Genomic DNA, 14,592 nt, shown 5'->3' with positions numbered 1-14,592 from the left:
TACAGTATTATATCCTTCCTATTCCTCTAGGATATTGATATTTGTACCTCTGATAGTTTTGTTCATGATCCTTTTTTATTCTGCAGAACTTTCTTTGTTCCTCCATCTCTTAACTGTCCATACTTCTTTTGAGGGACTCAGCTTCTTTGTGTCCTTGCTTCTTCTAGATGCAAATGAGTTATCTCAGGGGCCTGATCAGTATTCTTACTGTGTTTTTCACTGGGCATTCTATCACTTGTCCTTCTCCTTAAGTGCCCTTTTAAATGAAAACTTGGGAGTTCCAGTGGGTAGGTGTGAGTTTTTCAGCTGCGAAATTGCAGGTTCATCTTAGCTCACCCCCCAATTACCCTAGCCTTCTTGGGGATTATATGGAGATTTTGGAGTGCATTGTCAGGATGTAACACTGAAAAGGCCCTAAGGGTTTTGGATACCTCAAATAAATATATAAATAATAAAATCAACAGTTATAACAAGAAGAACAATGCATTATGTTCCCCTTTCACATATCCAGCACATGCAACACACACCATTTTGCTTTAATCCTTACAGCAACCCTGTATAATAGATATTATTATCCACATATTTCACATAAGGGCTGAAGAAAAGTGACTTACCTAAAACCTACCTCTTTGGCCTAATTGATGACAGCATAGCAAGGAATGTAAAGGATGGTAATAGAGTAAAAGAAATTAAACTTTGGACTGAAGAAAAGGCGTACGTTCTGTACAGATTGTGTTGTTCTCACAGTGACAACGAAGGACTGAATATTACATACAAAAGACTATGGTTTATAATCAGAATGAAGCAAAATCCTGAGTTACTAGGTTTAAATACGGATTATCTGTTTTGGAATTTCTTTTCTGCATCTATGAGAAAAGAGAGCTAAATATTTAGGTATACTGCTCAGTGCCCAAGCATCACTGGTGCACACCTGTAGAATGGGCCTCCTCTCCTCCCTCCCTACAGAGGCTCTTTTGAAAAGTTAAAGATTTGATTGGTGCCATTTAACTCATTTATCTCTCTTTGTTTAAGCTCCTCACATTTCTGGCTGACTGGTTTGTATGTATAACAAGTGTGGCATGTATATCCATATCAATTATGTACGAGTGACAGCTGCCCTTTCCTTGGCCTTGGAATCTAGTGTCAATTCTGCACACTTTGGAAGCTTGAGGCCTGTCGTTTTCTCATATACACTTTGGGGCCTAGAAATTCTGACAGCAACACAGGTTCCCTCTGTCTCTGGGATTTCCTGGTTATTATGGCTCCTGCCTTTCCTTCTGAAGCCAGTCCACTTCCATGCTTCTTTGGCTTTTTCCTGGGCATAGGACATTTCAGCAGGAACTAAAGAACTCTGGCGCTTGTCCTTATGGAGTTGCATAGTCCTCCCGTCTCTCAGGGCTCGTCCTTCAGTTTCCCCCCAGGAAAATCACTTGTTTGCCACTGAATCAAAACAAATGTCAGTTGGGTTTTCTGGAGATTTATTTGCTCTGATTCAGTGTTAAACGGCGGGTATTCCTGGGGAAACGGACAGGGCAAATGGAAAACTGCTTGGACCCATGCTTTGAAGCACGGGACTAGTGTGGACGAGCCCTCTGCTACAATTCCTGGAGTTCTTTGTAGAATTGCTCTCTTCCTCTTCCTTCTACAGCAGCTTGCTGTTCAGAATATGTTTGCATTAAGCTCGATCTTCACTTTAGCCTCAATGCTTTCTTCTTCGTAACTGGTGTGCAGCTCAGGGTGAACCTCCCTGAACCTCCCAGCCAGGGGCATTGTTTAAACTTAATTACATCCTAGTAATAAACATGTAATTACATATAAAACTAATGTTACACTAATTATTATCTTCAGCAGCAAGTCTAGAATTTTGACGCACAAAAAGAATAGTTTTGTTTTTTAATGGGGATATACAATACAGTCGTACGTGGGTTGTCAAACTTAATCCGTTCCGGGAGTCCGTTTGACTCCCGAAACTGTTCGAAAACCAAGGCATAGCTTCTGATTGGCTGCAGGAGCTTCCTGCACTCAATCAGAAGCTGCATTGGACGTTTGGTTTCCGAAAAATGTTCACAAAACAGAACACTCACTTCCGGGTTTGACTGTACTGTGATCTGTAAACCTATGGTTGACAGTATTAGACTGTTATCATTATATTATCTTCAATAAATACCCTTTCTTGCACAGATAAGGCAATTACGAATTCATTCCCTCAATTTTATCGAGATTATATTTGTTAAAGGCCAATGTTTGTTTATTTATTGCATTCATATCCCACCCTTTTTCCAAGGAGCACAAGGTGGTATACCTGGTTCTCCTCCTCAATTGATTCCCACAAGAAACCTTGAGAGGTAGGTTAGACTGAGAAGCAGTGACTGGCCCAAAGTCACCCAGTGAACTTCACGGCTGAGTGGGGACTTGAACCCTGGTCTCTCAGGTCCTAGTCTGACACTGTGATCGCTCTACATCTCTGTCTACAGCACTGTTAAAGGAACATGTGGATAGAAGAGGGATCAAAAATATAGGTTTAAGAGAAAATAGAATAAATTTCTTATGTGGAGATACTAGTAGACACATAGAACATTTACTAATCAAATTATTCTATATCTACTATTTCACAACAAAATACATCTTACTCAGGTGAAAAACTACATTTTCTGGAGATTATGAGACTGCATTCTATTATGTGTGCCTGTCTAGAGAGTGTACAAAAAATTAGAAGGGTGTTTAAAGAGTTAATAGAAATTGAATGTTCAATATAGTATTTATGCCTCCAGTACGTTTTTGTTTACTTCATTAAAAAAATGTAAAGTATCAACAGAACACTAGGAAATTGTAATTAGTCTTAATTATAATAGTATGAATTGAAGTGGTCTGTAAGTGGAGAAGGTTCCTGCTTAACATGTATAGAAATTAGCTGGTTAATTGAATTGTGTTTGTAATATGCTGGAACAGGCATTTTGATCAGAATGTACAGGAAACATATTTTTTGATAGCATTAATAGATAAAGGGTTTTTTCTTTCTTTCCTTTTCCTCCTGTTGAAGAATTTGAATGCCTAGTCCTAGCAGGACTAGGTATGTTACTAGGTGATGGCAAGCCAAACTTTACTGCAACTTTGTACTTGGTGGAAGAAGCACTGCCACAAAATTTGTAGATTTCCCCGGCACCACTACTATAGCTCTTTCTGTGACGTAATTGTGACTTTCTCTGCTCAGCTTCTGAAGAGCCTCTCCTAGCCACCAGCGTCTGAAAAGTAACTTCAAAGTGATCAGGCCATTACCACGGCTGTTGTGTCCATGAGAATTCACATTTGCTTTTGGAAAACTTTGGGAGCAGCAGTAAAAAGCTTTTCCTGTGAGAAACGTGGATAGAATACAGCATATTTGTTGTAATGTGTTCACTGCAAGATGAGCTAACTCAGAGCAAAAGGTTATGGGTGGGAGGGGAGCTAGCTTAATCTCCCCATTATCCCATTTTCTCCTTCCAGGTGAAATCAGAGTGGCTTTTGTCCTATACAACAACCTGGGCCCCTACCTGTCCACAGAAAACGCCAGCATGAAACTGGGGATGGAAGCCTTGTCTACCAATCACTCTGTCATAGTGAATTCCCCCATTATTACAGCAGCAATAAATAAAGAATTCAGCAATAAGGTTTATCTGGCTGATCCTGTTGTGTTCACTGTCAGACACATCAAGGTAAGGAGCTATTTGCCTTCCAGAAGGTCACATATTTCACTCTGCTTGTTTTTCCCTTTCTCCTAAAAACATGGCAGAAAACATTTCGAGATTTTCCTCACATATATCATTTCTTTTTAGTCAAAGCACTGTGGCTCAAATTATATTTTGCTTTTATTCCCTTTTCATTTATATCCTGTATTTGAGGGTATGAAACCTTCCAGGGTGGCTTTTTTAAAAAAAAAGTAAATTACATTTTTAAAGACCACAATCAACAATATCAGCATATAAAAACTAATCAGGATATTTAACAAAAGGCAGTTGGTGGTAGAGTAGTCATGGGTGGTAGAGCTTTAGATATTTATTTGTCTAGTACATTTTAAAATGAAGAAAGACCTCATGTTCATCATGTAGAAAAAATGTTTATCTACTAATTAGAAACCTCATTGTTTGATTGTTAATATAACTATTTTAAAATGAGGCTCATTTATTTGATATGTAGCTTTCCCGCCAAGGGGCTAGTAACAATCCTATTATTATTGTATCCTGGCTGTGAGGGAGACTGGCAATTGTCCATTTACCAAAGACTATCACTGTTTTAACTGTTCTCAGAGTAATTCCTTTGTTCTTCAGTTGAATGATAGTAGGTTAGTTCCAAAGTACTCATTATAGTTTTATGACCAAAATAAATAAGGAACAAAGAAATAAGACCCCATTTAGCTAAAGTGAAAAAGACAGCAAACTTTCTAAAGCATGCACAGGTAGAATTTTTAACTTACCAACCTCTGCTGATTGTAGCTGGGAGAAAGGAAATATGTTTAAAGCATCATCATTTCTGTTGCATGTACAGTGGTATTTCGGGTTAAGAACTTAATTCATTCGGGAGGTCAGTTCTTAACCTGAAACTGTTCTTAACCTGAGGTACCACTTTACCTAAGGGGGCCTGCCGCGCCGCCGCCACGCAATTTCTGTTCTCATCCTGAAGCAAAGTTCTTAACCCAAGGTACTACTTCCAGGTTAGCAGAGTCTGTAACCCGAAGTATCTGTAACCCGAGGTACCACTGTATTTCTTTCTTCCCGATAGCAGTCAGAGGAAAATTTCAACCCTAACTGTTCTTTCTGGAGCTATTCGAAACGCACAATGACAGGATATTGGTCAACTCAAGGATGTCGGCTTTTGACAACAAACAAGACGCACACAACTTGCTGCTGTAACCACCTGACCAACTTTGCTGTCCTGATGGCCCATGTGGAAGTGAAGGTAGGAATGGCTGACCTTCTTTAACCAGAAGATACTTGTTCTAGTTCTCGTTGCTACAGTTGCCTGAATCATTTAGGATGCTTTGCTGCAGTGATGTTCTTCCATGACACACGCAGGCTTGGTAAGACGTGGTGATGTTCCCATTTGCCACAGAATGGTTCAGTGGGAATCGTGCTAATGGCCCAATGGGAAAAAGCAGTGTCAGGAAAGATAAAGCTCAGAATGAGCTGAAGCTGGAGTGCCAAGAGCCACAACAAAAAAAGTGTGTTTTAAGGTATGTTCAAAGAAATGGAAGAAAGCAATAGACCCACTGCTCCCTAAGGATGGCAAAATGACAAAGAGAAGGCTGAGACTATTGAACTTCTATTGTGCCTCTGTTCTCTCCCAAAAAGAAACTCGGCTATCATTGCATACATTGTGTTAGTGATGAGGAGTCAGGATTGCAGTTCAGGATTGATAAGCAGTTAGGAAATGCATCACTATCCCTAGCGAGTTCTTCAGAGCCAAGTGAACTGCATCCTAGCATGCTAAATGTGCACATATACTCTCAGAAACTCTGTGTATCATCTTTGATAATTCCTAGATAATGGGTGAGATGGCAGTCTTCAAAAACAGGGAAAGGAGAATCTTCAAAACTATAGACTGATATCAAGGAAGATACTAGAAAATATACTAAAGGAATCAGGTTTTATGCATATTGATAACAATGCAGCAGAATTAGTAGAAAACAGCATATTCCTGTCAAGAATAAATCTTGCCTAACCAATTTTGCTGTGTGTGTTTTTTATCCGAGTTACTAGTTTAGTGGATTGAATAATGCTGTGGTTGTAATTTATCTAGATTACAGCATCACATTTGGCAAAACTGAGTTAATAAGCTAATTGAATGTGGGCTAGATTATAGTTCCAATTGGAAACTTCAAATGGCATAGACCACAGCCACCAGGGTGCGTGTGAGGGAACAAATGTACTGATCATATTGCAACAATATTGTGCCAGTTCCACTGGTTGCCTGTTGATTTCTGAGTTAAAATTCAAGTGCTGTTTAAAACCTTTTATAGACACACACACACACAGTTTAACTGCGCTTTTTTAGCATAATGTTTTAATGAGCGGTCTGGCTGAAATGCTGTTTGCACTTTTGCGTCTTGAGGTGGGGCCTTGCACGCACGTACCGTGTTTCCCCCTTTTTAATACGTAGTCATAAAGTAAGCCAGGGCAGCAATTTTAAGCATTTGCGAAAGATAAGCCATACCCCAAAAATAAGACATAGTGTATCTCCATGCCTGCAGCAGCGCGGGCGGAGAGCTGAGCCAGCGGCCGGGCCTCTGTTGCTTCTAGCCCAGTTTCTAGTTTCTAGCCCAGCAGCTTGGAGCACCCAGGAGCACCGGAGCCAGCGGCCCTGCCTCTGCCTGGCCGAGGAGGCCTGCTGTTCCGCCGCCCGGAACCGGCTGCTGGAGCGCGCGGAGCGCCCAGCAGCCCCGGAGCCGAGCGCCAGAGCAAGCGGCCTCAGCTCCATCCAGCCGCCGCCGTCCCGCCGCGCGGAAACGGCTGCTGGAGCGCACGGAGCGCCCAGCAGCCCCGGAGCCGAGCGCCAGAGCAAGCGGCCTCAGCTCCATCCAGCCGCCGCCGTCCCGCCGCGCGGAAACGGCTGCTGGAGCGCACGGAGCGCCCAGCAGCCCCGGAGCCGAGCGCCAGAGCAAGCGGCCTCAGCTCCATCCAGCCGCCGCCGTCCCGCCGCCCGGAAACGGCTGCTGGAGCGCACGGAGCGCCCAGCAGCCCCGGAGCCGAGCGCCAGAGCAAGCGGCCTCAGCTCCATCCAGCCGCCGCCGTCCCGCCGCCCGGAAACGGCTGCTGGAGCGCACGGAGCGCCCAGCAGCCCCGGAGCCGAGCGCCAGAGCAAGCGGCCTCAGCTCCATCTAGCCGCCGCCGCCCCGCCACCCGGAAATGGCTGCTGGAGCGCGCGGAGCGCCCAGCAGCCCCGGAGCTGAGGGCCAGAGCCAGCGGCCTCGCCTCCACCCGGCCGCCGCCGCTCCGCCGCCCCGCCGCCCGGAAACGGCTGCTGGAGCGCGCGGAGCGCCGAGCAGCCCCGGAGCTCAGCGCCAGAGCCAGCGGCCTCGCCGTCGCCGTCCCGCCGCCTGGAAACGGCTGCTGGAGCGCGCGGAGCGCCCAGCTGCTCAAAGCGCCCAGCAGCGCTCAGACAGCCCAGCAGCATGGCGCGCAGTGCCCAGCAGTGCCCCGAGCCAGCAGCCTGGCCCGGCCAAGAAGACCTTAAGGTGCTGTAAAAACTGTAATAACGTAAAAAAAATAAGACATGCCACCAAAAATAAGCCACCCTGTGGTTTTTTGAGGGAAAAAAGCAATAAGACGGTGTCTTAAAATGTGGGAAACACGGTATGTGCAGAATAGCCGTTAGTTGGCTGGCCATTGGGGTAAAGGAGGCGATTGCTCTCCGTTGGCACCTCACAGGTGTCGCCCTCCCCCATTCTCCGCACAGCTGAGGCAGGCGACTGATGGAGCCATGAGAAGGCAGCTTCGGAAGAGAGTGGTGATGGCCATTGTTGCTGCCACCTCCTGGCACCTGCCTCCATCTCCCTTCCTCTCCTTGGCCCCAAACAGTGGGGCTCTCTGCACCTGCCAACCCTAAGGGAGGCTTTCCATTGGGAAGCAGAGAGAGGGTCGCCGTCTCCACCTAGCCCATGGCAGAGGCCAAGGGTAAGAGAGAAGGAGCCGCCAGCCACCGTGGTCGGCTCCATCCCCTGACCCCTCCCAAAACACAACATGATGCCTCATGTCTCTGGTTCAGCTGCTGCTGTGGGGTGGGGGAAGCTAGCTCAATCTTGGGGACAGGGTGTTTCAGACTGGGGGCAACAGAACTGTGAACCACACTTGAAGATGGTTCAATTGACGATAAAGCTCTAATTTACCTTAAGATTGCACTGGGCAATACAGGGTGAAGTGAATGGTTCTGAGGATTTTATATGTCAAGACTGGAACCTGGAATTGGACCTGGTGATTAATCAGCAACCAGGGCAACATGTAATATGATTGTATGCTGTCAGACCCATTAACACTCTGGCTGCAGCATTTTGCACTAGCTGCAGTCTCCAGACCATCTTCAAGGACAGGATACACACACAGTGTGTTTAAATAATGGCCCCCAAAGGCCATGCAATGCAGAAGAAGCACTCCTCTTAGTAGTCTCTGGCATTCTCTTTAGATTTGCTCTTCCAAAGATTTCTCTGAGTCAAGGAAGGCTTTATGATGTGTCAGCTTTTAAATTAGGACTAAGACTGAATCACTTGAATTTATGAGAAAAATCATTGGGGGATGCTCTGCAGATGCCTCCTTTCTCGTATGCTGCTGCTACTAATTAAGTGCCAGCAGTATTCTTTGTGTTCTACATATGCTAAGCCACCTTTATACAAGAATGTCCATCTTATGAAATATTGCAACATTGCAGAATCCTTCATCTTTCTTATTTTGTTGTATTATTCTGTTTCCCTGGTGCCGATGAAAACGTAATGAGATGGCTACCAAAAATTATGTAACTGATCAAGGACAGAAGTGAACAGAAAGAAAAGCAGGTTCTCCCTTGGCCCTACAGAAATATTGCTTTCTGAGGAAGAACCAAAATCAAATGTTCTGAATTCTGTTTGGAGGGCGTTTCAACATCTGTATTATAATACACTAAAGTGTCTTGATCCAGCGGTTTGAAGTCTCTGGTTGACCTATCTTCCTAGGGTAGAAAACCATCAGCTACAGAAAGTGCACAGTGCGGTTTCTGTGAAGGAAGGTATCATTGTTAGTTTGGTTATCAAATCATCACGCAAACCTCCACCAAGAGCAGAAATTGTGTAAGGCAAGTCAGCAAGAATACAGGCTGAGAAAAGGTTGTAGGAGGCAGGGAAACTATGAAGGTGATTGAAGGGAGGGAATTACCTAATATACAGGGAAATGAAACACAGGAGCCTTCATGAAAGGTAAGTAGAGGAGGAGGAAGCAGCTAAGGGGAAATCACACAAAGAGATGGTGAACCCGAGGCCCTCCAGATGTTGAAGGCTGTCTCCCATCATACCTGGCCATTGGCTTTGCTAGCTGGGAATTAGCTTGCGCTAGAACCAGATGTTGTTGAACATCTGGAGAGCCACAGGTTCATGCCATCCCTAGCCTAATGTGTAAAGAGGCTACATGCTGTTAAGGAGGGCAAGACGGGAGACAGTGGAAATGGCCAAGAGTCTAATACAGGCTTTCAGACTTCTGGTAACTGCAGCACACTTAAAATGAAGACTCATGCCCCTATTGCTTCTGAAAAGATTTGCTTTTACTGTGAAAGAGTAAAAATTACATTTCTCAGACCTGTCCACCCTGTGTTTCTGCAACAGGAAGCCTTCTTTGGGCATGTGCTACTACCAATCTGTTGTGCAATTTCTTGATAAAGTAATTAAGACCTGCCTTCTCCCCTATTGAATTATACGTTATAGCCCCATAGGCTGGTCCATGACAAATGTGCAAAATTATAAATTTCAGATTCCCCATTAGTGCATGGTTGTATGACTGGCATATATATGTGTGTGTGTGAGAGCGACAAAAAAAAAGTAGGATTCAGTGCTAAAGTACTTTAATAACTTTTTGCTTTTTAAAGCTATATTCTTTTCATTTTTTAAAAAACCCTCTTGTAATAATTTTCTCCTGATTGAAGTTTAATGATGAGTAAATATATGGGATTCAAATCAGCTGCAACTGCCTTAGCCTGCAGCATGTATTAACCTGCAGCAAATAACACATTGCAGAGGAACAGACTTAGACAGGACGTTGCTTTGGTGCTTGTATGTGGTAAACTGGTAGTGTGGGCAATACATGTGTCTTCAAAATACAGTGGTGCCTCGCTAGACGAAATTAATTCGTTCCACGGGTCAATTCGTGTAACAAATTTTTCATCTAGCGAGTCCCAGTTTCCCATAGGAATGCATTGAAATTTAATCAATGCGTTCCTATAGGCTCTGGGGGACTGGCGGGTCTCCGAAGCCCCGTCCGATGCCGGCTGTGTGTGAGGCGGCTGGGGGAGAAGCTCTCTTCTCCCAGCCACCGCCTTGTCTGACTCCCCCGACATGGAGCGCAGCTTCGGAAGCCTCCGAAACTGCACCCCATGCCGGCTTTACGCGGCGAGAAGCGGCGGCGGGGGAAGCTTCTCCCGCCGCTGCCGCCTGCCTTCTCCGGTGTGGGGTGCAGCTTCAGAAGCCTCCGAAACTGCACCCCATGCCGGCTTTGCGCTGCGAGAAGCGCAGAAGCTGTCAGCGCTTCTCAGCTGATCTTCCTTTGCCTTCTTCCTGTGCTGCAGCTCGTTCCCCTTTACTAGACGAATACCCGTTTAGGTTTTGCAATCGGAGGTTTTTATGGCCACACTTCGCAAGACGAAGCGGTGGCCATAAAAAAACTCATCGTCTTGCGAGGCAACCTCCGATCGTATAGCGGAAAATTCGTATAGCGGAAAATTCGTCTTACAGGGCATTCGTCTAGCGAGGCACCACTGTATGGGGCACATTTGGGCCTCCATCTGTATTAAGTGTATATCTGTTCCCTTTGGGGCATGTCTTGGGAGCCAGAGTCACCTTAGTACTTTACATAAAGGAATTGACCATTGATTAGAATTCTTTGTAACTAAGGGTAGAGCTAGGTATACCAGTGGCAGACCCATGTGTAGAGTAAACTAATCCTGCTGACTCCCACCCATTCACAATCCCGACATCCTCAGCTGAGCAGGCAGCAGCACTTTCGAATGGCAGCCTCTTGACTTCCATCCATGGCAGGTAACCACCATATTAGATCCCTCAAAAAGCATTGCCCAATATCAGGAATGTCAGAATTGACAAAAAGGTGTCAATAAAGCTGAATGAATCTTGAACAGCAGGATTCTTTCTCTTTCACACCCAGGTTGGGTGTGGCGCCACATTCTGCATATCAAAACACCAAATGTTGGGAGGTCTTCAGAGAGAACCATCACCTACTTGGTAATTTGGGAGATCAAGCCATTACATCCGCTAAAAAGGTGGTGTGGAGTGTGGCATATACATCCAAAAGAGGAACCATTGTAGCAATTGGTGACTTCAACTACAGTACCCTCACACAGATTGGCTGCAGGGCTGTCCATGAATTCTTAAGCCAGTGCCATAGCTCCACATCTGCCAGGACGTATGCCAGCTCCTAAAGCCCCAGTGCCAATGGATCTAGACCAGGCATCCCCAAACTTCGGCCCTCCAGATGTTTTGGACTAAAATTCCCATCTTCCCCGACCAGTGGTCCTGTTAGCTAGGGATCATGGGAGTTGTAGGCCAAAACATCTGGAGGGCCGCAGTTTGGGGATGCCTGATCTAGACTATAGATTGCACCCTACATTTTGTAGTTTGAGGCATGGCATTTTTGGATCTGTGTCTGTCTAAAATAAATGTCCTGTAGAATATCTATATGAGCAGCCTGTTTTTGTAGTTCTGGAGGGTGGTGTTGAATTAGGCCATTTTGTTGCAGTTCATGTAGAAGAACAAAAATATCCAAATTGATACAAAGTCTTTTACACAAAAATGCCTGTTTGTTGCAGCAAAAAACAACAAAGGGTTCTTGAAGTGCCTTAAAGCCTAACAGATTTATTATGACATAAGCTTTCTTGGACTACAGCCAATTTTTTCAGATGCATTAAAGGATCATCTTCAGTTGGCAGGACACTTGCACATGGGTGTAGAGAGAAATGTGAACAGTGAGGTTAGATGGAAATGAATTGGTAAAAATAAAAAAGGTCTGTGGCAATTAAGTTAAAGATTAAAAGTATGCAAAGCAGGCAACGTTGCCAATCTTTCCCTGTGTTAATTCTAAAGTTAATCTGGGTCTCCGGGACTTTTTGAAAATATTTTTAAAGTGGTTTTTGCAGTCCTGATGGAGCTAAAAAAGTCAGTTTTCAATTTCTCTGATACTTATTGATTTTAGTGGTGGAGGTTGATGGTATTTTTCTGCTGAATCAAATGTTCCTCTCCTTTTAAAAATGATTGCTATCGTAGAGGTCTGAGAAATACAGTAATTGTTTTCACTACATATTTCACAAATACAGATCAGCACCAGGTTACTAACACCACTAATCTGTAATACCTGAAGTGTGTCATGTTTCTCCGGTATACGAGATCAGGAAAAACCTGCTAATGAACTTTTTTTCCCGGCTGCTTTTGCAAACGGGACAGACAGACAGTGAAGAGAGTGTGCATGTCTTAATGTACTGCTCGCTTCATTAGTCCTTCATATGACAGATTTGGCATGCAAATGGAGATGAGGTCAAACAGTTTCTGATGCGCCAAGCTATCTCAGACTTGGGTACCAGTTGGTGACTAATTGTCTTTCTACTATGCCTTGCAGCATGGTGATGCAGTCCACAACCTCCTCCTGGATGTCATTACTTGGATTGGCATTCTCCTGTCCCTCGTCTGCCTCCTGATCTGCATCTTTACTTTCTGCTTCTTCCGTGGGCTCCAGAGTGACAGAAACACCATCCATAAAAACCTGTGCATCAGTCTGTTTGTGGCAGAGCTTCTCTTCCTTATTGGGATCAACAGGGCCGATCAGCCGGTAACTATCCAGTTGGAAATGCAGTAGTGAAGCCTATTCCTTGCCTTTAGCCAAGCAATAAAGCGCCACAGATTTATTAACCTGAATCAAATGCTACTGATCGTGATAATAAAATGGGAGTGTCCAAGTTTTCCAAATATCCAAAACTCACCTTTATTAGGACCAGCTAAAATGTCACAAGTAGGTCATGAACAAGCTTCCTAGTGCTCTAATATAGGCTGAATATTAAGGAAAACAAGGATAGGAGAGAGAAGGGGGGAAATGCTTGGTGTGATGTCAACATAGGGGGAACTGCTGATAAAATAAATAAATAGAACCTTCCTCCAGTTTTAAGATTCCTCTCCTGGACAACTAAATTTGGTGTTCTCCAAAAGCATAGTTGGTCCATTCGGTTGGGGGGGGGGGTTCCTAAAAGTCACACCAGCATAATACTTTTATTAAGACCAATTAAAATGTTCCCAAAGTATAAGCAATCTTAGTTGTCCAGGTAACAGATTTTAAAACTGGAAGACGATTATCCTCTGCTGCCTGTATATGGAACTTAACTTTGGGAGAATACTTCACTTCTAAACCACAAGGAAACATTTCCCATTTTAATTTCTAGTTCCCCACCTTCATAAAATTAAACTCCAGCTCTGCTAGCACACATGAAAAGGATATTGGGATTGTAATTATACATGAAAACTATATCTGGATTGTGTCTACTGCAATCTGAACTTGAGTCAGCAAGTGTGCTGGAACTGCAGGAAAAAAAGGAAAATGCTAATACGATTTTAAGCTGCATTCAAAGTTTCCAAGTCACCGGAAGAAATAGTTACACTTTATTTACACATAGCAGTCTAATCTGATTAACAGTGGAATCCTATGGAGGCCTACTCAGATGCAAGTCACAACACATACAGTGGGGCTTTCTCTGAAGAATTGCATAGAATTGCAGCTATTACCTCCTTGAATCCATATTAATAAACCACAGACATTAGAGCACCAATCGATCAAGCTCAGCTTTTTCTCTCCTCCATTCCACAAAACACTGATGTTTTACATCTAGTCCGAAGAAGAGTTCTGAAGAACTTGAAGCTTGTTTAGAACTTTATGACATTTTAGTTGGTCCAAATAATACTATTAACTGTGGTTTGTCAGTTTTTCTAATGAACCAACATTGCTATATAATCAACTATGCAAAAGTGTATAGTGATCCAAGAATGGATAAGCATATATATACCATTTTCAGCATTTGAGAATCATAATCCAAGGGTAGTGGTATGTTAGCTGTTAAGGCTTACTTGGAGAACATTTTAATTCATTACTGTTTGCACCAAGTGTAAAGTCAAGCTAGTAGCTAGTAATTAGGGTGAGTCACATCATATGTCTTTCCCTGTAGACTTCTAAAAACAGCAGATATAGGGGCAATCACAAAATGTTAGGGCCCCTCTGCCCCCTTCTCTGCGATTTGAGCATTGACCAGTAATGTAGAATTTCCCTTTTTTGCCATTCCATGCAGGATCAATATCAGATTCAGATTACAAGTAATAATATTTTTGCTTTGTCTTTTTACTCTCCCAGATAGCCTGTGCTGTGTTTGCTGCCCTCTTGCACTTCTTCTTCCTTTCTGCTTTCACGTGGATGTTTCTGGAGGGAGTACAGCTCTACATCATGTTGGTGGAGGTCTTCGAGAGTGAACATTCACGGAGAAAATACTTCTACTTGGTTGGCTATGGCATGCCCGCTCTAATTGTGGCTGTTTCGGCAGCCGTAGACTACAGAAGTTACGGCACAGGAAAAGTGTGAGTTTCATTTTGTGGTTTGGGGGAGTCTGAAAAACCAATACTAGTGAGCATGGATTTGTCAGAGTTCTAGAAATAAATAGGCAATAGAAAGCCTGTTCACATTAGGTGTGTGCACTGACCAGAGTATTTGGTCTGGACCCTGATCTGGGGCTTTGAAAAATAGTCTGCCTCATTCCAAGGTTCTTTTTAGGCTTCACAATTCAGCTTGGGGTACATCAGATCTGATTCATTCCCCATTGCCCCCCCCCACACACACAGAATTCACC

General features: G+C 44.0%; 1 protein-coding gene across 7 annotated transcripts in view; it reads left to right on the top strand.

Moving 5' to 3' along the window:
- ADGRL3 (adhesion G protein-coupled receptor L3) overlaps positions 1–14,592 on the top strand; it is a 506,197-nt gene that overhangs the window by 376,247 nt on the left and 115,358 nt on the right. For all 7 annotated transcript variants that reach the window (XM_088658771.1, XM_088658770.1, XM_088658773.1 and 4 more), the window contains 4 exons: positions 3,484–3,692; positions 4,756–4,932; positions 12,330–12,539; positions 14,103–14,323. In XM_088658771.1, the coding sequence (XP_088514897.1) occupies positions 3,484–3,692; positions 4,756–4,932; positions 12,330–12,539; positions 14,103–14,323 (817 nt within the window). The remainder of the gene's footprint in view (positions 1–3,483; positions 3,693–4,755; positions 4,933–12,329; positions 12,540–14,102; positions 14,324–14,592) is intronic.

Source organism: Zootoca vivipara, chromosome 15 (assembly GCF_965207765.1).
Source record: "Zootoca vivipara chromosome 15, rZooViv2.hap1.1, whole genome shotgun sequence".
Taxonomy (NCBI): domain Eukaryota; kingdom Metazoa; phylum Chordata; class Lepidosauria; order Squamata; family Lacertidae; genus Zootoca; species Zootoca vivipara.
The sequence above is the reverse complement of the archived record's forward strand: the minus strand, read 5'-3'. Positions and strand labels throughout refer to the sequence as shown.